The sequence below is a fragment of the Frieseomelitta varia genome, unplaced genomic scaffold (assembly GCF_011392965.1).
Source record: "Frieseomelitta varia isolate USP_RPSP 00005682 unplaced genomic scaffold, Fvar_1.2 scaffold_903, whole genome shotgun sequence".
NCBI classification, from domain to species: domain Eukaryota; kingdom Metazoa; phylum Arthropoda; class Insecta; order Hymenoptera; family Apidae; genus Frieseomelitta; species Frieseomelitta varia.
Window position 1 is genome coordinate 192,888 of NW_025110705.1, and position 25,895 is coordinate 218,782.

General features: G+C 39.6%; 1 protein-coding gene across 2 annotated transcripts in view; it reads left to right on the plus strand.

Moving 5' to 3' along the window:
• LOC122537333 (probable basic-leucine zipper transcription factor Q) overlaps positions 1 to 25,895 on the plus strand; it is a 197,139-nt gene that overhangs the window by 12,927 nt on the left and 158,317 nt on the right. For both annotated transcript variants that reach the window (XM_043670424.1, XM_043670423.1), the window contains exon 2: positions 18,696 to 18,832. In XM_043670424.1, coding sequence (XP_043526359.1) covers positions 18,696 to 18,832 — 137 coding nt within the window. The remainder of the gene's footprint in view (positions 1 to 18,695; positions 18,833 to 25,895) is intronic.

A 25,895-nucleotide genomic window follows, 5' to 3' on the forward strand; every position in this document is an offset into this window, starting at 1 on the left:
CATTAGAACTACCAATGACTAAAGCATAGAATTTTCAAAAAAGAATAGAAATACAATAGAATGCACAAACTTTTATTCATGTATTTTATAAATTAATCATTTAAACCTCTAAAAATACACTATTTTTCATCTATAATATATCTAAAAAGAAATTATGAATTAGTCACTTTGACGACTTTGGTAGTTCTAGTGTTAAGAACGACGATAATAACAGTTTTTAATAAAAGTCAGCCGAAAGATTTTATATTCGAGTCATGATTTGGAACTACTCCTGCAGTAAGAATCGTTCCTCCGATTCTGATAATAGGAAAAGTTTGATAAACGACGGATCTGATAAGTCTCGGATATCCAACGAAGCTTATCGCTTATCGGAATTGTGATGAAATCCCCGAGTCTGTCCGCGTTACCTTCGCGGATATTTGCAAATTGGAATCAACGAGAATTTTCGCAAGATGCGTAATTCCAAATAACGCTCGCAGCAAGGTGAATTTCCAACAGAAACGTAATTAAGAACGTCGCGAAGATTTTCTGGCGAACAAACAACGGGATATTGCCCGAAGAAAGGAAGAAAGAAAGAAAGAAAGACCTGAAACAAGAAGGAGGGAACTCGGTGGAAATGAGTGAGGGATAAACCGTGGCTGGTCTTTGTTCGTAACACTATGGCCACGCGGAGTAAACGGCCCGCACAAAGTGTCAAGGATTAAAAATGAATTAGTAACGTGTTATCGCTCTTCGTACAGCCGTGGACGAATTATATGCACCGTTCTCTCTCTCTCCGTCTCTCGGGAAAAATGTCAACGAAGGGGCTCACCCTTCGGCGGAGAGGCAGCGAAGCGACGGGAGACAAATATTAACGTCCACCAGCCAAGCGAAATTATTCCTGCGTCGTGGATTAAAGGCATCTCGTATTTTCTTTTCCCCTCGAAATAACACGCCCGGTTGAAACATTGTCTCAGTTCATTTTTTTTTTTTTTTTTTTTTTTTTTTTTAGAACAATTTCACGCTCTGACGCGAGAAATTGTCACAAAGGGCCTCGAGTTTTCCTTATTGCAAGAGACACTTGAAAAATCAGGGTTTCGTGATTTGGAAATGTAGTGTGTTTTTTTACCTTTCAATTTGACAAGATAGTTCTTCTATCGTTTCATTTTTTACCGATTATGTCGGTATTTCAACTACGCGACACAAGCGCTAATTTTGTGGATGAAACATCAATGGTTGTACTACTGGATACAACGATACTCGTTGCTCACGAGAATATTCCAATGGCACTCCACACTGTCTTTTATGCATATGTTGTTCGTGTTGTATGAAATACTTTACCATTTTACCAACAATGTAACAAAAGACATTTTATTAACACTGTGCGTGGAAAAAGACTCTTGCAGTTATTGCCAATCCTCACTGTTGTGTAATCTTCACGTTTCTCTGAATCGAAACGAATCCAACTAGATCCTACTACCAGCTAAATTCGTTTCACTATAAATATTACGACAATTATATCCTTGCATCATTCAGTTCTTTAGTTGTAATCCTCGGTGGCTTAAGAGCTTGCTTTTTTTTCCGCCCCCCCATTTTAGTGGTCACTAAATGTAACACGTTTCTTCGACGACGATTATCTTGTCAGGGAAATATCCCGACCATGAGAGTACACGGCCATTATTCTCTCATGTTTCGTTGACACGCGAAATAAACCAGGAAAACACGGTTCCGCGATGAATAAGTGAACAGCGAAAGCGTAGAATTAACGCGGTGGAAATATTATGGGATCGCTTTTGAGATTAAACTGACGTGGCGGAAGAGAGGAACGACGTTGTCAACAGGAACTATACATATATATGTACAATTCTACGTATGACCGGCTGAGTCTAGATACCGTTGCCGCGAAACAGTTAATAGAACAGCAATAAACCGACCCGCCTTTATGGCAGATTTTTACCCGCTCGTCGCGAGAGTTGCTGTAACGAAGCGGCTGCGTTTCAGTAATTAAATAACCGATGTTGTAAAACGTGTCCCGAGGTGGAATCCGGGCGAAGTGAATTCACGTACAATCTATGTAGCTGCTTTTTCGTGCTGTCCGCCATCCAGACCACATAATCCGATAAACGTGAGCGGAATCGACGTTACGACAGTCGCAGCTTGCCGCTGCGAACAGGCTCGGCCAACAGGCTTTATCGCGAGCTTTTCTACGATTTTTACAGGCTTAATCGCTCTGCTTGAAAATCGTCGTTTCAAACGCGGGATTACATGACATAATTATACGTGATGTATGTAACTTGTATTCAAAGAACGATGAACTTTATCTTTTCAATTGGAACGAAACGATTCGCGTTACGTTGTGAAGCAAGTTCTGTTCTTTCTTCATTCTTAGACAGACATAGATGCAAATGCACAGAACAATATTTGAAGCAGAATATTTTAATAGACAAATTAAACCTCTATTCCATACCATTTCAGTCATATTTATGAAAATACAAACTTGCACGCATGTCCCTAATTTATTAGTAAAAAAAAAAAAAAAAATAAAATAAAATACAGATAGACTGCAATAATTTGAATTGAAATAGTTTCTTAATTTTATGATGTCAACTGTATAATATACTGGTATAAATTGATATAATTCTTGTAAGTCGATCATGACCCAAGAATCGCAGTAATAATAATAATAATAATAGTAATGTGTACATATGTACATATTTACTAATTTTCGCGAAGTGTTGGAACTGTAGTTACTATAAAGTTCCAACCAGATAAAGTAACAGTTCAACGAATATCGAAAAAAAGAAAAAAAGAAAAGTGCGAATAGACAAGAGGGTTTAAGAATAATGATGTTTCTTCTGAAAAGGCTTTTGCCTTTTTAAGCGTTGAATTTTCAATGTCCTACGTTTACGTAGGAGTACTCGGCGTATTTCACTTTTATTTCACCGGTATCTCGCGCACGTCGAGCACGGATAGGTCGGCCGGAATCAAATTGCACGACGAAAAACGCCGTTGACATTTTTTTTAACCGTAAAATGTCGATCGAAGCTAGCAACGAGAAGAATCGAGTCGTCGAACGCTTTCCAATTTCTCTTCTTTTCTCTGCCGCGGAAAGAGGAACAAATTCGATCACCTCCATTCAATTCCGTTATTTACCCGCTCGGTGAACGTCGTTTTCGATCAGTTTCACTTCGCTTGCCAGGAAATTAGTTGCGTTTCCCTTCGGTACACCGGCACCGACGAGAGAGAATCCCATTGTCGAGTGCTTTCGGCTGCTTGCTCGAAACATTGAATTTCATGCAGAAATTCATGCGGAAATTTGCCGACACCCGAAACGATTGAAAACCTTTGTAACTCTATTCTCTGGTGCACGACAGGATGGAAATCTCATCCTGGTTAATTTAATTTTTAACAAAAAAAAAACTTAGTGCGTAGTTTTGTATCGTGCGAGCCACTCGGAAGTCAAAATGGCCAACTCCACTTTCACGATTTTCGAAAAGTTCTTCGAAACTTTTCTTCCGCGATTTCGTCGTCCGGATGCGCGACACTCGCGAAACAAAATTTCCATCTCCAAAATTTGCAAAAGAACGACGTAGTGTAATAGTAAATTTCGATTAAATTTTAAAACAAGATGCTTTGTTTTAAATTTTAAAATGTCAAGTCAATTTTTCTTTTTCGAAAAATATATAATTGACAAGCATTTATATAGAAACAGGGTACTTTCCTTAGATGAAATTTCCTAAAATTTAACGAGATTATTAATTAAGATTAATTAATTCATGTTAGATTGCAAAAAATGTCTCTTTTACAAGCATTTACTTTCAAACGGAATAATTTATAAAAAAAAAAATTACGCGAGAGCTGGGAAGCATAATCATTAAAAGCGAATCGCATTATACTTTCAGTACGTCGCATCGTTTGCAACACACGCCACGTACGAAAACCACGCGACCCAAAATCCATTGCATCCCATTATCACATTTACTGTAACCGTGTAATCTAGTTTATAATAAACTGCTTTAGAATACGCACATAAAGGCTCACTATATCGTAGATACTCTTCATGTCGCTCTCAATAAAATAGCTGATCCTCCCATACACACGTGTGAACCTTCTACAGCTCCAAAATTTGTATATTCTCTATTCACAAATATCTTTTTAGCCGTAATATCCTTCTCTTTACTCAAAGGAACATTTCCTTTCCATCGTTATTTTCCAAATCTTGTTCTACGAGAGCATTGTACCTAAATGCAATAGGCTACCCCTGTACACACACAGCTCCAAAATTTGTACATTCTCTCTATCAATATTTCCTTAAGAGTAATCATCCTTTTCTTGATTCCCAAAGGAACATTTCGTTTTCTCCATTATTTTCCAATTTTTGTTCTGAACGAGAACGTTGTACCCAAATGCAGTAGGCTACCCCTGTATACACACAGCTCTAAAATTTATACATTCTATCTACCAATATTTCCTGAAGAGTAGCATCCTTTTCTTGATCCCCAAAGGAACATTTCGTTTTCTCCATTATTTTCCTATTCTTGTTCTGAACGAGAGCGTTGTACCCAAATGCAATAGGCTATCCCTGTACACAGCTCTAAAATTTGTACATTCTATCTACCAATATTTCCTGAAGAGTAGCATCCTTTTCTTGATCCTCAAAGGAACATTTCGTTTTCTCCATTATTTTCCAATTCTTGTTCTGAACGAGAGCGTTGTACCCAAATGCAATAGGCTATCCCTGTACACAGCTCTAAAATTTGTACATTCTATCTACCAATATTTCCTTGAGAGTAGCATCTTTTTCTTGATCCCCAAAGGAACATTTCGTTTTCTCTATTATTTTCCAATTCTTGTTCTGAACGAGAGCGTTGTACCCAAATGCAATAGGTTACCCATGTACACACACAGCTCTAAAATTTGTACATTCTATCTACCAATATTTCCTTGAGAGTAGCATCTTTTTCTTGATCCCCAAAGGAACATTTCGTTTTCTCTATTATTTTCCAATTCTTGTTCTGAACGAGAGCGTTGTACCCAAATGCAATAGGTTACCCATGTACACACACAGCTCTAAAATTTGTACATTCTATCTACCAATATTTCCTTGAGAGTAGCATCTTTTTCTTGATCCCCAAAGGAACATTTCGTTTTCTCTATTATTTTCCAATTCTTGTTCTGAACGAGAGCGTTGTACCCAAATGCAATAGGTTACCCATGTACACACACAGCTCTAAAATTTGTACATTCTATCTACCAATATTTCCTTGAGAGTAGCATCCTTTTCTTGATCCCCCAAAGAAACATTTCGTTTTCTCCATTATTTTCCAATTCTTGTTCTAAACGAGAGCATTGTACCTAAATCTACTGTTCAGTTTCATATTCCGTATACATCTTAGCTTATCGTCGAAATCATATTATCCCGGATGTATCAGCGATTGCATCAGCTGGCTCGGAACGTACGTACATACTGTTATACCCCTATACTATCAACCGGATTAACAATGATTCGTGGTTGGTTCGGCGTGTGCGATTCATTCGCTAGCTTGTCCTTTGTGCCGGCGTAGCTTATCTGGCGTCGATCCGACGCATTATCTTCAGCTCTTTAGCTCCTCTGTCTCCGTCAGGAGCTGTCGCGTTTCCGTACCACTTCCCGGTAAGACTCGGGCGAATATGCTTGTTTTCTTGACTTGCCTTCAGCTTCACGCCGTCGGCGATGAACAGCCAGCTCGTAACTAATTACGAATCTAATCAACGAACTAGCTCGTTACTGGAGCTGTGTGTACGACAGCGAATTCGTACAAGATCATTCCGTCGCGTAACGTAAGCTGCGATTCAACTCTGTGTACACCGCGCGCGCGCGCGCGCGCGGATGCGAACTGTCGTTTCACCCTAACTTGGAGAACGTTGTTGCAAAATTAGATCAGAGAAGAGACGACTCGCATCAGACAAGCCTCCCGCGTCTTTAAACGTTAAAACCGTGTTCTTTAACACGTTTCTTTAAAACGTTTTTTTTTTTTTTTTTTTTTTGTTTCTTTTTCTCGTCACGCGAATAAGGTGTTGAAACGTAACGATGATAATTTAGAAATACTCAACGAAAAATGTCACGTGAACGTACTGAATTGCTTCCCCGACTGTTGAATTTACATTCAACACTTTCGAATGAGGTAATAATTTCTTTAAACAAGTAAATACCTTGTTCACAGTATCGAGGTTTTAGTTAACTGTACTTGAGGATCAAGTTACAATTGTACTGATCTTGTTTCTCGGTAAAACAAGTTTGTTTAACCAATTTCGATGCTTCGCAGATGTATTTTTCTATACCCAGGTAACGAATGCTATAAATTCCAAAGAATCCACGTAATAATTCCAAACGGACAGTCGACCGATAAGCACGAGTTTGTCGTCAACGTCTTTCGCGACAGAAAGAACGAACGTTCTCGCTTGAGAAACCCCGGAAGCATCGAGAACAATCGCAGAATGCAATTTGGAAGCAAATATGGAATTTAATGTCAGGTTCCCGTGACACGATCGATGAGAAGCGAATCTTTCTGCTTCGGTGGCAGTTACCCGGGTAGCGCAAGCGAATTAAATCCTCCGTGAGACCGTGAGCGGCTCTCCTTGCGGTTCTAAAGCCCTTTTGGTTGATAATTGCGGACCGTTTGATGGAAGCTGGTGGGAAATTCTGAAGGACCGCGAGTGAGAATAATTTTGTAGCGTCCCGTTTCTCTGTCTTTCCACGTCTCCTTTCTGTTGCTCAAAATTCGTCGTGGTTTTGAACCACTACGCTCTAGCAACTCTCGCTCCCCTAGACTAGAAAGTTCCATCAACCTCTACACACATCTGCCATCGGTTACGTTTCAGTTTGTCGATTCTTGTGTTTGCAGAAGCGTCGAACAATCAGCATCAAATGCGCCCGGGAAACTGTTATAATTCGTTCTCGCCGAAGCAACGAATACTCTTTCTTCGCGCGTCGAAGTTGTCAACGATCAATCTGTACCTTTTTTTAAGGAACTGTCTCATTTCAAACAAAATGTGTCCAAGCATGCACTTCACTTGGAATTTCTTTCATGCAGACTTTCTGCTTTGGCCGTGGATATAGTTCTGACATTGCAGTTTCTTGAAATAATTATTCTAACAGCAGTCGATCTTTATTCGGGAATCGCACAGAATCAAAAAGAAAAGCGAAGTCATATTCAAAGGAAGAAAAGAGGAAAAATAGAAAGAAGAACGAGAGGGAAATAAGCCATTGAGATTGAGACTTATCTTTATTGCTATTCTGATCGGAATAGTTGTAATAGTAGTAAATAATAAATTTAAATGATAGTAAAATAACAGTAATAAATAAACTATAAATTGGAATTTCCAACGCTTCCATCCACTGCGTCGTCTCCATATAGCTTGCTTGAGTATTTTTTTTAGTAAATTTCTATCTAGTTAAATTTTATGAGTCAATTCATCGCTCGAACCCCAATCTTTCGAGCAATTTCTTTATTTATAGCACGATAAATTATATCATAATTGAATTTGCTTTTGTCAATTTTTTTTAACTCTAACAAGAGCCTGTTAACGGGTTAATTAAGAATCTCTGAACGCAACAAGGACAAGTTTCAATCGAAGTTCAGCCAAGATTATCAAGAACTTTTTAGATTTTTGTTTCGGACTTCGTCACTTATTGGCGCTTTTCTTCGAAACGCTTTTCCGCCAATATTCCTCGCCAGACGTTGCCTGTAATTTTCACGCGACTCTCCAGACGAGTTCCAAACTCCCGGTTCCCGCGCAGACTGCGAAACATGCGGTGAAGTTTGTCTCAAGAATGATGCGCAAGGTCTACGCCCGATTTGGCAAACTAAAGTCATCCCTCCGGTGCCCGGGGCTCGAACGGGATAATTATGTGACTGGAACAACGTGCAGACGTATTACGTGATGACGGCTGACGAACAGTGAGAAATAACTGCCCCACTTTGAATCGAGTTTCAATCGAGTCGCACAGCTTGAAACGACGAGACGTAATTTTCACGTTTCCATGATATAATCGAGCAACGTTCGGAATTTTTTCACCGACTGGATGGCGAGTTAGACTGATTGTGAGAGGTACACAGAATATCCTTACTTTTGGATGAAAGTGAAAAAATAAGAAAAAAGTATATAAACGTATACTCAAACTATAACGAAATTTGAAATAACAGCGTAATAAATTTTCATTTGGACACAACGTAAGAAGTATTTATTTAATCTGTAATCTTATACACTAGCTGTGCTTGGTAGTTGAATTTTCTATAAAATGAATTCGGTAGATACAGTTATATATGGTTGTTTTACACATTATGCAGTACAAGTATAAGTTATTCACAAGGATGGACAAGTCGAGGAAAACTAATTTCTTGGTCTCCAAGATCAGCAATCCTCACGCTATTGGATTTTTACACGTGACGAATATTAAAATAAAAGATTTGCCACAAAAGTTAATACGCGCGAAGAATTTACAATGCGTTTAGTGAAGTGAGAGCAAATCAACTGGAAATTCGATATGCAATAAATTGAAATGCTGAAACACTTGGAAATGGAACGTAGGTAAATATCGTCGACTCTTACTTGAAATTTTGTAGCTTCTTAACAAAGTATTTTTGAGCATATATGACATTTTTTTCTGAAATTTTTCAATTAATTCTTTGTGCTTTCAAACATACGAAAATTCGATTCTGATTTCTGAATTTTCAAAACTGTTCGTGGAGAAAAATGGCATTTTCGACTTCGGCGAACTAAAATCAGATCAAAACGTCTTCATGTTCGAACACAATATCTGCAAGTAAATTTACAGATTAAACAATGAAAGATCGAGACTTTTCCCATTTATGGAGATTAATAATAAGTTTCCTGGCGAATCGTTCGAACAGAACGACTGCTCGTATTTAATACGACGATCTCGTTGAAACATTATTTCTGTGCAAGTGAGATGGCTTAATCGTTCGTTAGGCGAAATAATAAGACACGTTCTCAAACAGGATGGAGACTCGTTGGTTTCCGTTGGATTCCTTTACTGAGAAACAAGGGCTCTTATAAAATTGTAACTTTTAGAACCACTCTTTGACGAATCGGCCGGAGACTGGTTTTATAGAAATTCGATATCTGTGCTTGCTGGTTACGTCGTAAAGTGTCGGTACGAATTCAGTACGAAATGAAACGTAAAAAGGGACACGTAAAATTTTATAGAAAACTTATTTGGGCTCATAATACAAAGTTTTTTTTGGAAGAGACCATGAGATCACAATAGCGTAAACATGTGTTGCACGAATTTCTACATTATTGCTCGTTTTAAGATTCCCTCTAGAATCTACTTTCCTTTTTACATTCATACCCTTTGTATTTACATACAATTATATATTATCAGTTTCATCGAGTGATATTCATCAAAATCTATCGGAAATTGTATCTCTAAAAGTCCCAATTTGATTTCAATTATTCGTGATACTGAAGAAGAGTCGCTGGAAAAATAGTAGAAGAAGGAATGGTTTATATATTATATGTATATTCTTGGTATATTTTTATACATGTTATAAATAGTAATTAGTATAAACATAACAAGAATATATATATTATATGTATATTCTTGTTATATTCTTGTGCATGGTATAGTATTGACTATAGTAACGCAGTTACTAGACCCTTCAATATATTTATAAGTAGACTATAGATTTTTATGCATTTTTAAATTTTTACAATAATTTAGATGTTTCCACAGCACATATTTTATACATTTCTGCGTTTTCCATTTTCCCATAAAACGCATGAAAATCTGCAATCTATCATCTTGAACTCGACGTGTTAAATTATTTAACAGTACAATATTAAATTCATAACATATTAAATTATTATATTTCGAAGATTATCGATTTACAAGGAAATTTAACATGTTTCAATTTCTGCAGCACAAGGACCTGAAGAAAACAGTTTCGAAACGAAACAGCCTGCTTGTTTTTACATTTTTGCAATACGTTTCCACGAAAGCCAATGTTTAATACGTTTTCAGGGAACCAAGCAGGACGTATAAGCACACACGTAGCCATGAACTTACAGAAAAACATACAAGTAACGTTCGATCAACAAGACCGTTTCTAGGAATAGTTTATGTTTATCAGGGCCGCCGGGTGCGGTTTGTAATCTGCGCGTTAGCCACTTCAGATCACCAAAGGCAGAACTTTGAACGACGGCACGTAATTTTCTCGGCGCAGCGTGCCATGATCTTCGGGCTCTTAGTTCTTGACGTGCGCTCCGCGAAGACGGCAACGACGTCGACGGCGATAAACTCGAGCTCGTTAACACCAGCCTTGGGGCTGTTCATAGGAGATACTGTTCGTTCAGTATGTGTGCGTGCGTGTGCGTGTCTGTGTGTCACGTGCAAACCGCGGACATCCAACCTTCCTCCGTTTTCGCACACCGTCAAAGCTTTGTCCGCGAGGCGGCGGGCGTTAAAACGAAGCCGGTTAAAAAAGGCTCGGAACGAAGGAAATGGAGATAACGCATGAAGGCAACGCTACCGGCGACATAGCTATAGCTTTTTCATGCACGACGCAGCCAGTCTACGGGACCAATTAAAAATTATTTCGCGACCAAACGGTTAAGCGGAGTTACAGTCAATCGGGCGGACACGGTTTTTTTTTTTTCTAGATTCGGTCATTTTTCTGAAACGTGACGTTCACGCGTTCCTGCGTTTTAGTTCTGTTGATTTTTTCTTTTTTTATTTTGTTTTACGACAATGGATATAACGAGAAGGGGGAGATTGCAAATAGGAGACAGGGAAACAGGAGAGGGCGAGCATACGGATTGTTGAATTTCTGGTGAAGACAGAATCGCGTGAATGTTGCTTGTTAGTTGTCAACGACTCCGAAAATTCGGTGAAAAATTAGTGGTGAAATTGTATCGCGTGCATTGCTGCTGTTGCCGATTCCAATCCAAGGTGAGCAATCTTCTTCTTCTTCTTTGTTTTTCCTTTTTACTCTCACGGACGATAATTTTGGTAACGTCGAGTCTTGAAATTTTTACGTTTCTTGCGTTCAAACTATCGTACGGTAATTTCTTGTAGAAATGAATCGAAACATTGATCATGCGCTGCTAATAAAAAAAAGTGGAATTAATCATCTCGGTGTCTGACAGACTCGAGCACGTCGCGTTGAAACTTATTTCTCAAGTTTCGTTTGTAGAGACAAAGCAACGCGGCTAATGTTCTCCTTCCGCTGGGAAAGTAGCTAGTCAAAAGGAGTTCCATTCACCGACGAAGCAAACTTGGGCGAATAAGGCAACAATAATCGTTCGAAATCTTCTCCTATTGAAGATTTCACGAACCTGTATTTCAATTCCAAGAACGAAACTTTTACAAATGGGAAAGAACCACGAGGCTACGATTGTCCAACACTGTCCATTGTTGTCGAAAACATTAAACAGCGAAAACGTAGGATGATCGGGTGTCGGAACACGTTTCTGACATTGGATCGCGATTGTTTCGCGAATTACGACCAGACTCTGGTGAATTTGAACGATCGAACACGCGAAACTCGCTGTTGAATACACGTTGGGGTAATAAATACGTAGCGCGCGCGCGCGATATCGGATTCAGTCGAGTATAGTTGTGGCGCGCGGACGTCGGCGGTTAGGAAAACCGGTTGGTGAAATAACGAAGGGAATTGCCGCGCGTCGAGAAATAACGAAAAAATTAGCAAAAATTCCCGAGCGATATTTTTGTTCGCGCACATAAGTTGCAACTGTAACCGTAACTTTTTTCATCGCGACTGGCTGCTTCGCGGTTGGCGGCTGCTGTCGGGGATATAGGGATGCGCGTGGAACAAATCGTCGAGGGGAAAATTTCGCTGGAAAAAGTCTGCTCGCGCTGAGAAAATTGTCGAATCTCATATCCTTTTTTTTTTTCTACTCTTTCCTTTTCGTCGTTTTTTGTTTCTACTCTCTTTTACCGTCGAAAAAAGAAAAAAAAAGAACCCTGGCTCTTTTACTTCCTTCTCTTTCGCTCGGGATTATGATTGGGTAGTTTTGGGAATGTTGGTTGCATACACATGGCCCTGGCTGTTAAATGAAATTCAATATTTTACAAAACTGAAGGAAGGTCTGAGTGAAAAAGTATTGCACGTGTGGTATGTGCAAAATGCAAGCCATGAATGTAGTAAAATATGAAAATGTAAAGTACAAAATTTATTAATCATTGCCAAGTGTACGTACTTACGCATATATGCAATAGTGTAGATGCGAAATAGTATAGATGCACGTTGCTAGTTTGTGTTTTCTCTTTCCTACATTTACCACGTGTACTTTCTCTTTCTAACTATAATATACCTTTATACAATACAGAATCAATAGCATGTTTTCAAAAATCCATGTATATCATACAGAATTGATCATATATATACGACCAATTATACGATATATATATATATATATATGGAATAATATATTTTCCAAATGGATTATTCCCTGACTCATTTATAATTGATGTTCCAGCATGAACATTCACTAATACGTAATATGTAACTTTTATATATCAATATATAAAAATTAATATAATAGTAGCAATACCTACAACTTATTAATAACAGTTTTAATAATGAATAAAAGCTAGTAATTGAATTACGTTAGAACTCCCCAATTTTGCCAGAAACGTTGAAAATTCTACCTCCGGTCCCCTAATTCCACGGCCAGAGTAATATCAATATCGTAATGCCGATGCTGTAAAACGATTACGTTGTCTTGTTGATTTATAAAGAACACGCTCAACTACAAATTCAACGTTCCCTGGAACAGTCGATCCTCTAATTGAATTTTGAATTTCGCGAGGACAACGTTCGAGGAGAAAATATCGGCGCAACACAACGCGCGTGCACAGTACATTGGACGCGTTTTCATCAATCGACCGATGAATATTCAATATTAATATTGGCTGTTCGTCACAATTATGTGGCGTGCCGTTGAAATATCTGATTACGTCAGTTCAAATATTTAAATATTCGATGGGGCGAATACGCAGTGGCGGCGCGGCGTGTACGCGCAAAACTCTGTTCGCCATTGGTTTTCATCCGCCGCGTTGTTTGTTTCTGTATCGAAACTCCGCGTAAAATCGCGGATGTAGAAATCGCCGCAATCACGGGCGAAATCCAGCCGTGGAATTTTCATGGGAAATATGTTAAGAAGGGGTGGTATATACCAGGTGAAGGAAAAAAGGAGTGTCGCGTTCTCGCTTTGAAATATGTATAGAATTCACAGGTGAAACGGTGACGATTTATTTGCATGGAGAGAGGGGAGCCCGCGGATTCGAAATATCTTCCATTCGAATTTCAGAAGACCAAGTCTCCCTCTGCGCACAGTCTCACGTGCACGTGCGGTGGAGGGTATCGAAATTTTGTCACACATCAAATATTCATGTCGCGGACAAACTCTTGTTACCCGATCGGCTCGTTGTTGCGTTACATAATGCATTTCAATTTTCAGTTGAAAATTTTTTTCCCCTCTTTTCTTCCTCTTTCTTCGGAAATTCCCCGTCAGCGAGGGGATGGAGTGGCGTATAAATCTTGACATGGCGGCTGTTCCCCAGTGCGGTATTAGCTTGGAAAAGAATTCTATGCGCGTTTTACATACCGTCCCAAATACCTGACTGCCGAGGCCAGGTTTGAAAGGGAAACGAGCACGACAGATTGAAATAAGTTTTCGATATTTCTTGCGCTTCGAATGGAAAATGTTCCCGGATAGTACTTAGACATTCCATAGCGACTCTTTATTCGTGCCTTCCACCCCCCGTGCCACGAGCAGTGGAAGAAACAGAAGAAAAACGAAAAAGACGCGATACCAACGGATCGAATTGATGCATGCTTGTATGTTGATGGCATCAGGAAGCTATTGGAAAATGTATAACGCAATAACACTAACGCAGTCGACGCGAAATGAAATCGTAGTTTACATCGACCTTTGAGGAATCGTGCAGCGCGTAACATACGTAACATACGGATACGTATGTAGATATGTAGACGCTGCATACGTGTATACCGGAGCGGAAAATATAATATGTTTCGCTCTTGCGTTCGACGAACCTTTGAAACTGGATGAATGGCTTCGAATGAAAAAAAAAAAAAAAAAAAAAGGTAGAGTGGCGCTGGTATTGTGCCTGTGGAATAGCGTTTTCTATTAAATGGTTTTCGAGTTACTGTTTTTCGTGTGATTCGATTCAGCCGGAACAGTGACAGGTACGGGAGATAGTAAATAGTGATTATCATCCGCGATACGAGAGAATTTTTCACGAGAAACGAAGAAAAATACGCCAAATATTCGCTAGGTTGCAAGTTCTTTACATTCGACGTACAATAATTTACGATAGTATTAGAACATTTATCGTAAAAATACTTTTATATAATATCCAACTCAGAAATCTTCGGACAATTACTATATTTGTAATAAAAGTATAATAAAAGTAAAACAATAAATATAAATCATCAATTATATATATATACAATAAATACAATATTTGCAATATAAATTACGCAATAGAAAAGTGTACACGTCATATTATATACACAATATACAATATATAGTACAATGTAAATTGTTGCATGTACAATACATAAATAGAACATATATAGTATAATTAAATACAATAAATATGAAACGTATTTTGTACAGTAGAGATAATATATTAATATAAAACATCTGTAATCTTAATTTACAGTAAGTACTAAATATTAAAAATAAAATTTTAATAAAACTTTTGAGCGAGAGTATTGTACAAAATGTTTTGAAATTTCATTAACGAAAGACAGTTAATATTATTAACTATACTTATAAACTATAATCAACTATACTTATTTATAATAATATTAAATATACTTATTTATTATAATTAACTATAATAAACTATACTTATTAACTATAATTATATTAGCAGAAATTGAAATCAGTGGATATGTAGGAACTGCAAACATGTATTATACATTTATTAAACATATATATATTTAATAAGAAATTAACTCATAAGTGTCGAAGATGCCAATCGTGACACTGTGCAAAGTGTACACAGTGTAAATCCTACATAATACACATATAATTAAATTTCCTTCAAACTTGATCAATACAATCGTAATAGCGTTCATCACATTTCAAAATATTTCGCACAACACGCGTAACACGTTCGCAGAAAATTCGAAGCGAGAGATTGTAAATTGAAATTGATAAATGCAGAGGAGAATGTAAAGAACGTGCAGCTGGAGGGAACATATAGCCATTCATTCATCCGAGATCGCGTCCAATGACATCTTCGTCCCGTTGAAAAGAAAAAAAAGGGCACTCGAGGACGACATCGAAACGTGGTTTCTCGAGTACTGAACTTTGTAGCCCGAGGCTGAGAGAGGTATACGTTCACCGTGAGGGCTACAGAACAGAAAGATCCCCCGTTGGTTGCGTAAATAGTGCCAACGACACGTTCTTCCGGCCGCGCGCCGGCGAGGATTGAAGAGCGCGGAGAAGATGCCATTAAATGTGAATTAAAACGAAAAATTAGAGGACCCAGGCAGGCAGCGTTTCGAGGACGGCTGCTGTTTCCGCGACGACAAAAACTCGCGGGACGTTAATTAAAGTCGTAGAATTTTTTCACGGCGGATAACAAGCGGCCCCTTTGACGTCTAACGCGTAGCTTGTTGTACGTGTGGCTGCGAGTTTAGTTGAAATTTTTTCGCCCGTTAAGAAAATCCCCGGGAATGGGAGGGAGGTGGGTGGAGAAGGGAGGGGAGGGAGGGAGAGAAACGTCGTCTTCCAACTATTTCGCGGTAGTTTCTCTCGCCAGACGTGTTATTCCAATTAATTTTTCCTTTGACGTCGAAATGATACCCGGGCAGGTGCCCGATTAATTTGCATAAGAAGCTGTTTCAACGGTTTAAACGAAAGGTATTTCGGGAATGGGATTTCGTTGGGAATTAGGCACGAAGCCGCGGTAGAATTCCTCGAAGTTAAACGTTCGTTTAAAGTCTTTCGTATGGATTCGAAGCGCGCTCGGAAGATTCATAAATCGACACTCGGCAAGCACTTACCGAGAAGTATCGGCCTCGGGAGTGTCACTTGTTAGTTGGCCTCTCGTGAGTAATTTTCGGAGTTAATTTCGGAGCTGTGTCATTACGTTATATATACCAATATTATCAGATGTAATACCAAACTAGCCGTAATTAAGTTTAACCACTGACGATGTAATACGACCTATATAAACACGCTGTCCCTGGAACAATTTTAATCCAACCGTATGAACAGTGGAAATTAATGAAACCAAATTGCAGTTCCCCGCTCGTTTCTTGTTGTCGCGAGACGTTCAGAATTAATAGTTGTTTTCCATTCACGATGTCCAAGTACACTCGATTAAAAGTTACAGTCAGTCACGGAAATCTAGACCAATCTCATGAATTTCAAGTAATACTTTGAGAAGGATTAATAATGCTGACAATGTTTCTCATGTTTGCTTAAAAGAACATATGCATAAACCAAAGACAAATCGTATAAAAATCTGTGTATATGTATTAGGTCATTTCAGTTCGTTCCGCTTTGCACGCAATACATATTTGAAATATACTTGTAAGTCCTAAGAAAATATGCAATCGTCCTCTTTACAATCTCTTCCCATTATATCTTTTTAGCAAAAATATGCTTTGGTTTCTCATTAAAATATTTTTCGAGGTCTTTTTTTATATTGTTTTATATTGTCATACTTTTTGCTAGCTAAATAGTATTGCAATAATCGAAATATTTGATTTGCGAATCTATTGTACGACTTATTCTACTTAAGGATATCTGACCACACACGGATCTGTTCTACTTGCGGATGTCTGACTGCGTATGGACTCATTCTACTTAAATTCCCCGACACTTTTTGAACCAATAGTCTCTTCCTTTCATTCGCTAAATTTCGAATCATATCCTCGTCCGGAACGAAGTTATGATCTAATACTACAGATGATAAAGTGAATAAATTCTAATAATAATAATTATAGAAACAGATTTTCTAACTTCAACATATCTAGTAATTGCATAATAGATTTCGTTAAATTTTTTTATGATTTATTTATATTTTGAATAACGCAATATTTTATATAATAAATTTTGTACAATATATATTATATAATAATTTATATTTTATATAAATAACGCAATAAACAAGCGTAAATTAACCATAATAAACTGCATTAAATTGTATTGAGCTATAAAATATTCACAATTTTTGTATTTTTACAAGTATTTAAAATTTGCAGTTGTATGTAGATTTTTATGACTGATTTCATATAAAAATTCTATTTCCAATTTTCTCTTCTCTCTCTCTCTCTCTCTCCCCCTAGAAATAACCATTACGACGTATCATTATTCATTACACTGTTCTACGTTTGGTTAATCAGTGGACTAGCTTTTAGCCTTTAATGCATGATATATTTTCTTGGACAGATTAACTAATAAAATTATCGTCATTTAATCCATGTCCTCTTCATCGACATTCCACCCAAGAGAACCCATGGCGGTTAAACGTTGTACTAAGGAAATACGATCACACTGTGGCCACAAAGGACCCATCTTAGACTCGTTATCCTAGGTATTATATTTTCCGTGTAGTCCTTGAACGACGTACAACCTCGAGGAAAATTCAACCTCGAGGTTATGAAGAACTGTAGGAACGCAGCAGGAAATTATGCGACTGCGTTTCCCAGTGACGCATTAGCTTGAACGTGGGCCGAATATGGACGAAGAAAGAATATACGATGGTCACTGAATCACGCTTGATATTTAAATATTTTTGCACTCGGGGCACTCGCCTTAGCGACTCGTGGGTATTATATTTTCAATGTCATCTTTGAACAACGTGCAACGCGAAGGAAAATTCACTGGTGATGAAAATTCACGAGAAGCTCCAAGAGTACGGAAAATTATGTGACTGTGTTTCCTAGTGACATGTTAGCTCAAATTAAAAATTAGATCGAGTATGCGTGAAAAGAATAGTATGATATTTCTACATTTTTTCGAGATATTGCAGTGATTTTCTAATATATATACACGTGGTAATTCTTTGATCATAACACTTTTCAACTGCAACTAATTTTACACTCATTTTCTTATTTTAACAGTTTCTTCAGAATATCACCAAGTATCATTATAGATACGTCCATGTCAAACGAATGAAAATATATTTATCTCATTGTGTTAAATTAAAGATGGACTAGAATTCATTTAATTCAATTCAATTCAAATTAAATTTAATTAAATTCTAGATGCAACCAATTACAGTTTCAATATTTTGAAATAATAAACACACCGTAAACACTTAAAATGTTCGTTTATATGAGAAAAGAAACCATTGTTTCTGTCGAAACTCCAGCATGCTACAAAATTTCGAACCAGCACGTACAGGTACGTCGCGAACGCATGAGCAACGAAGTTTATCAAAAAGCACACGACGAAAATGTTTCCCATATATTTCCTATTTCCTATTCGTTGAGCTTCTTCATCGGTCTAGATTCAATTCAACGTGTCCGCGTGTTCGTGCACGGATTACATCACAGTTTTAAGCGATCGGGCGTCAATTTCCCTTCGAGGCGAGATTTAAAGCCCCGGGCGCAAAGTCAAAGTACGTTTTGCAGCGAACGTCAATGGGAATTGCTGGCGAATGCATTAATTTGACACGTCGCTTTTCCGCTCTGTTGCAGATATCCAGGAGTTTTACGAGCTGACGCTGCTCGACGAGTCGAAATCGGTGCAGCAGAAAACGGCGGAGACGATCCGCATCGCCGACAAATGGGAAGCCAGCGATGGGCCAATTACGCCGACCTTCGCTCAAAACGACGTGAGTTCAGTTACAAAATGTATATATATAGATATAGATATATGTGTGTTGGCGTGCCGATATTTCACGGTGGTGCGAGCTTTATCATTTTCCGCGGGGGAATATTGACCACGGCAGATAGGGCAAGAAAGAGGATAGTAGAGCAAACAGGGGATAGACGGGGATGGGAGGGGGCGTATATATTCGTTACGCGTTCATAGTCGCGGCACGGATCCAGCCGGTTCTCGTGGAATCTCGTTTCCCGAGTTGGCCATCGCGGTCGAACGTTTATTAGAATTCCATGATGCCGGGGCTCTTTTCATTTGCCGCGTGTCCATCGTACACCGGGAGCATCGAAACGCACCCAGGCCGGTCCGAAAGAGAGAGAGAGAGAGAGAGAGAGAGAGAGAGAGAGAGAGAGAGAGAAGTCGATTCGCTTTCATCCCCCCGCAGCGGCCAGCCATCGAATCTCTTGGTACAAACGACATCCTCGAAGATATTAAAGAAACCGATTTTCCCGTGGCCGCATTTAATTTGCTTCGTTTAATTAAAGCGCGCCAACCCTTTCCCACGATGCTGTCCAAAGCACACGCGTTTCGCGTCCAATCGTACGCGCGTCCGAGATTTTTGACAGGCAATTACACGTTTCGCTGCGACCGCCGTATTGACGTTTATGACGTGTCGTCGGTTTCCTTCGTTTCGCTCGTGGGAATTCGACTTCCTTTCCAGAATGAATGAGAAGAGAAAACTTTTACCTTGCCGTTAAGAAATAACAGCAATGAAAATCGATATTATTGTAGTGTTCAATTTTTTAAATTGTCGTGTCAGGAGTGTCACGATCGATCGGTGTCGACCATGTGTTATTTACAGATCGGTGTACAGAACCGAGATAAATTTCAACCGTCGAAGTTCGATAAATCAGTCTGTTCGATTTTTAAAAATCTCGCACGATTCGACTGCTCTCCGTCTGCAAGTGAAATTAAAATTCAATGTAATTTAGTCAATCAGGGCCAGAAAAACATCCCTCTCCCCCCCCCCCCTAATTTTGGTGTCCCCCGTAGTTCCCGTGTAGACGGACGGGCCAATTAATTATCGAGCGTCGGAACGAAAATGCGGATGTCGCGTCGGAAATGAAATTCTCGGAACATTTTAACCGATGCTGTCGAGTACTAATCACACGACCGGTTCAGCAAGCGAGAAGAGGAGAGGAAGGAACGAACGAGGGAGGGGAGCAGGTGCTACGCAATTAGCGCCCGTAATTATAATCCAAGAGTCGATTGGCTCGTAGGACAGGTTGGTATCATGCTAGACCGATCAATCGCCGAGCCACCGATTTTAATTGCTAATTGCTTCCGTCCCACGGTTCCCCATCGTGCGGCGTGTCGTCGTGGCCGATCGACGACGTGACGGGGCTCGTCGGAACGATGCACCGTGCAACGATTGCAAATCGCGCGGGAGCTCGCTCGCGTTCTCCTCATTGCAATGCCGGCCACGTCGATCTCGCTCGTCGCCTCGTCGTCGTCGTCGGTCGTCGTTTCTCGATCCACTTGATTTCGATCGTCTCCCCGGTAATGACGTCCCGGAATTTATGGATCGTTTAATTAGCCGGAATTGATTCTTTCGCGCCGGCTGATTGCTAATTCCTTTGTCGTTATCGCGCTATTTCCTTTCCGACGATTTCCGTTTGATAGCTCAACAGAGTACTTTCATCAGCAAATTTAGACTGAGAGATCTGTTGAAATGACGGGGAAGGAGGTATTCCTTTGTATTCTTTTCTAAATGAAGAAATATTTCCTGAATTGTGATAGTGCCGAGTATGGAAATGTACAAAAGTGAATGATTCACGAATTGTAGAAGTTGGTATTTCTTCGTTATTTCTTACGGCAGAGATGAAAACGTCGATGAAAGGGATGTTAACCTATAGAAGGCGAACGTTTCACTTCTCAACAAATACTACGATATCGTCGAATTTTAATTTTTAACATTCAAGGATTTGATATCTCTTTTTCACCGCAATTTTGAAAAGATTCTCGTTGGTGTCGGTTCGAAAAGAATTAAAATTGAAAGTGAAATTCAATTCAATGTTAGTTTAGTCGATCTAGAATCAAAAATTACAATTAAAGCCAAGATTAAAATGAAGATAGGTTTTATTTCTGCCAAAATGGCGGACAGCACTGGAATATAAAAATTCGAGGATCGTAGCAGAGTTAAAGAAACGTAATTTTGCAATCAGATTGCCGAGTTTTGCGCTCAAAAATTTTAAAGTGCAAACACGCACGAAATGCACGTGATGTGCGAAAATATTGTGAAAAGTATTCAATGTGCAGAACAATCTTCTATCGCCTGGACCCCATTTTTTGACATTGTCAAAGATACGAATTTCCAAAAAAAAAAATCCACAGTTTCTTTTAATAACATTGTAACGAGTATTTAATATTTGATTCTCGGCTGGTTAAACGCGATCGTGTAAATTAAGGTTGGCAAGTCGGCGACACCGCGCATTTCCCCCGTGTTAATTTGATTTCAAGGCAAGCTGGATGGCAGAGAGACGGTCGCAAAAGAGTCGGGAAATTTATTCGGCGTGCTTATTTCACGGACTGGGGAGTCTCGTTGCGTATGAATACAAGGGGTCGCGTCGTTGTTGTGAAATTCTTGTCCCGAGGAGACGCGCGTTTCACGAACGACAAATAAACGAGCGAACGAGTCTTGATGGTTCTCACCTGTGCGTACGAGGGATGTTAAGCGCCCTCCGGAGAATAGAATGGTTTTCGCCGTTTACACAGCCCGGATGGCACATAACATCCATTATGAAAAATTTCTCTCCGAAGATACTCATCGTCGCTGCGCGTAGCTCGCGTCCGCGTGCTTCCATTCCTCGGCCAGCTTGTTCCGTGCATTTGCTCTTGATTACGCTCACGCGCGTGTGTGCACGTGTATGTGCACGTATATACAAATACGGTAATTGCGCGAACGTGGCAGCGCGTGAATATTAATGCCCCGTGATATTTTCTACGGAAAAGGAACAAGCTAGGTTCGCGTCGGTGAGCCTGAAGCTTGAAACGAAGACTTTTATGAACGTATTCTTTCATTGTTAACGGACAAAGCAGTGACGAAATAAGAGGGACAAAGAGCCGCGTTATTGCATAGGTAATTGCAATTAGAATCTCTCATACGTATCCAAACCGATTAACGGAATCGTAGACAATGGAACGAGCACTTTTCTGATATTAAGTTGCGCCTATTGTTTATTCTACCATTTGTCTCAATATTTGAGAATATTGTATCACTCTTTCTTTCTTTTGATTTTTGCTTCAAACCATCCTGAATAGACAAACCCTCGTCATGCTGCTCGCATTGCTGGTTTGGTTTATCAAAAACGATTATTTCTGTAATTTGCAACACCCTCGCGAACGAAATACGTATCAACTTGTCACAGAGTTAAATATGATAAACGCAATCTTTTATGTTTGCTCTTTCAATGAAATCTTTTGCCTTACATTTCAATGAATTTTCAAATATGTATAAATATGTATAATTGATCGCGAGCTGAGGCGTCTATTGAATATTTTGTTCGGATGTGGCAGATTCTTATTAAAGAAACAAGAATGATAAGTTAGTCACGTTGAGAGCAAAGTTGGTAAGGTTTCTCTTCTTCTCTTTTCTTCTTTTCTAAGAGAAAGAGAGACAGGAAGAGTGATACGTTATATGTAATTTTTATATGTCGATGACTGGGAAACCGCGAGTGTTGGAGCACTGCGTGTACTGGAAGCTATAATGTACGATGGTACGGTCAAGTAGATATTGTCATGTTACACAAGGTTTGATTGAATTGTCCGCGGTTCCAGCGCGTTCTACGTGCTCGAGGCTCAACAGGGTTTCAACCAGACATCGGTCTCTTTGACATCCTATTTGAAGCGGGCACGTGCAAGTATCCACAAGTAATTTGCCACCAAGTGGTTTTCATCGTATTTGTTTGCCATTCGACACCGATGGAATTCGCGCCGGGTATTTCAAGCACACTGTCGCTCGTCGTTTCTTCGTAAAAAGTTATGAAAATGTTGCGAAGCATCGGAGAAAATCAAACGTCGAAGGAAAGTTCAACCCGTTGATTGAAGTAACGGATTGCTGGGAAAAAGCGTGTACTGAAAATAGTGATAAATTTTACTTTACTTTACTTACCAATAGTGGTAAATTTTACTTTACTTTGCTTGTTAATAATGGTAAAACATTCCCATGTCCTCGGCGAGGATTCAGAATAATTCTCGATCGAATAATTATTTTTAAAAAAAAATCGTGTGGAAAATGGACTGCTCTTGAATTTAAAGAAAAAATAATAAAAGTGAGAAAAATAAGCAACGATGGATTCAATAGCGAGAAACTGAAGAGTAATTGTTTTGCTGTGACAATAAATTCGTGAGGAACTGTGGGAACGATTTCTTTAGTCTTCACGAGGATAATACCACATTTCACGAAAGATTGCCGCGGAAATACGGCAACGAAAGAAATTGCAGGCAACCGACGGGCTTTATTTATTAAGTAAAAACATCTGATAATTGACAGTTGGCTCGGTCGTGGTAGATTAAATTGGAAATTGGCTCTTTATTGCCAGATTTCAGCCACGTCAAAACACTTTTCACGTAATTAACGTCCCGTGCGTAATTGCCAAACGTAATTCGCGTGGGTCGGGCACGCTCGTTAGCTGCATTAAAAAAGCGTTTCATAATATTAACGTGGCTTTTTCTTCTGTAATCGGCCAGTTAGGGGATGCACGGTTAATTAATGAATGTTAAAACGTTCGGTCACGCGAGTAAACTTGTTGGCAGAACGTTTGCCCCGTGGACAAACACACTTTTGGTTTTCATCGCTTTATGAAAGATCGATTTAAAACGAAAAAAGAAAAAAAACAAAAAAAAAAAGGAAGAATCGAGAGAAAGCGTTGTTTGTCGATCAGCAAACAACAAATTGTTCCATCGGCAAAGTCGCGCATATTTGCCGATCGGTATTCTCAAACAATAGGTCGGCGACGCAGGTTAACAACTTTCGATGGCGCATTAAACGCGCGTTCATTACCATTTTCCCGGCGGTGATTGTCTTTCGTCGTGTAACGATCGCACGATCCCGGCCGCGGTCTCTCCAAACTATCGAAATTTCGGAACGCGTTCCGCCGATTGCTATCGTTGAGGCGGCATGAACTCGTACGTTTTACGAGCAGAAATTTCTCCCGAAGCGTTCCAAAGGCCCGTAACTATCACGCAGATGGATATCCGTTTTACGTGTACATCGTTCGACGGATAGTGCGAAAGTATCTTCGTGCTCGCGAATACCTTTGGCTCTACATGTGGAATATTTCGCCATTAACGCGTTCGAGGAAAGTGAATTGTCTTTGATAGCCGGTGACATTTTTTTTTTTTCACTTGCGATGAAATAAGAAAGTCTAAAAGTATAAAACGTCAGTTTCGGCAATTTTATAAAACTGTGTAAAATGTAAATGTCTATCTAAGATATACAGATTTTTACAAAAAGCTATATGGAAAAATAAAACATCAATGATCTTGAAAACTCTGAGAAAATCTTTGAAAAAAATATATTCTCGCCGGTTATTGGCCATTCATGTGAAGCGGAAAATATTTTTTTTGCATCATCGCACAATTTGAAAAGATGTTAAATGGCCTCGCTTGAAAGGACCACCCTGTGTTACATGGTTGTGTTCACTGCTCACACAGAAGGCTTATACACAAGATTATGTCACTGGCCTCGAACGCGTTGACACACAACGCGGAACAACAACGCACCGCTTCGTTATCCTAAATACACGAAGCTGCGTGCGTCTAGATTTTCTCCATTTATTCTGAACAAGTAATGCGTTCCGTCGTAATTAACGACACAATTTAAACAGGACCCGAACGGTTTATTTGCGAGCACTTCAATTAATTAATTAATTACGTCCGCTAGTTGCCTACGCGCATTCGCAATTGATAAACGGCATTATTGTCTGCCATTGTCGAACGGAACCGCGCGTGAACTATTTATACCAGCCCGAACAAACAGTCGTATAATCGATCGCTTGCTTCTTTTTCTTCCTTTTTTTTTTTCTTTCCAAAGAAAAAAAAAGATTTCTCGGAAAATCCGAAATCCACAAATCAGAGTTTCCCGACGCGAATATTATAGACGGCGATTGTGCGTCGACGTTTATGTGCTTCCGTTCCAGAGAGAGAGAGAGAGAGAGAGAGAGAGAGAGAGAGAGTAGGAAATAAAGAGAGAAGAAACGAGAGAGATGGATAATAAAAATCCCGCTATCCGAGTAGAACGATGCCTCTCGCCGATCCGCTCGCCGAAATTTACGATATGACCAGCGAGAGAATTTCGTATAAAACCAACTTTTTAAACCGTGTTCGATCCGTGGCCACGTGAAGGGAAAACAGACGAAAGAGGCGAGTGCGATGGCGAAAGAAGCGCCATTGGGGTTGACTAGTGGGGGCTGGGAAGGGACGGAGAACCGGCGGCAGAGAGTCAGAGGAAACAACGTGAGGGAGTAATGGCCGAGGCTGTATACCCGCGATATTTCCCTTGTTTGTTTTCCATTACTTCGCAGAAGGCAGCTGTCCGTTGCTGCTGCGGAATACGCGCAGCAATGATAAGGGGCGGTCGGTTGCCGTGCACCCGGTATATAATGGAAAATTGTGCCTCCCCAACTCGACAAACCTTTTCGTGCAGCGGCGCGAAACTCGCGCTACGGAAACGCTTCCACGCTATACTATACACACGCTCTCGTTCCCCTTCCATCCTTCGAGTAGATTGCAGCCGTACGAGACACTCGAACGCTAGCCGATTTCCCGCGGGACCGCGCGGAATCGATAAAGGCTCCCTTTTATTTCTTCTTGGCCCGCCAAGCCGCGAACCGGAAGAATCGAGTGCTCTCTCGCTGGCTTGTCTACGAGCGAGCACTCACTCCCACCCCCCTCCGATAGAGGATGAGATTAAAGCGTCGTCATTCTTTGTTTTTTCTTTCTTTTTTCTTCTTTTTTTTTTTTTCTTACCGCGACAATCAGGGGATCTCGCAGGTTTGCATTTTTTATCTTTTTGT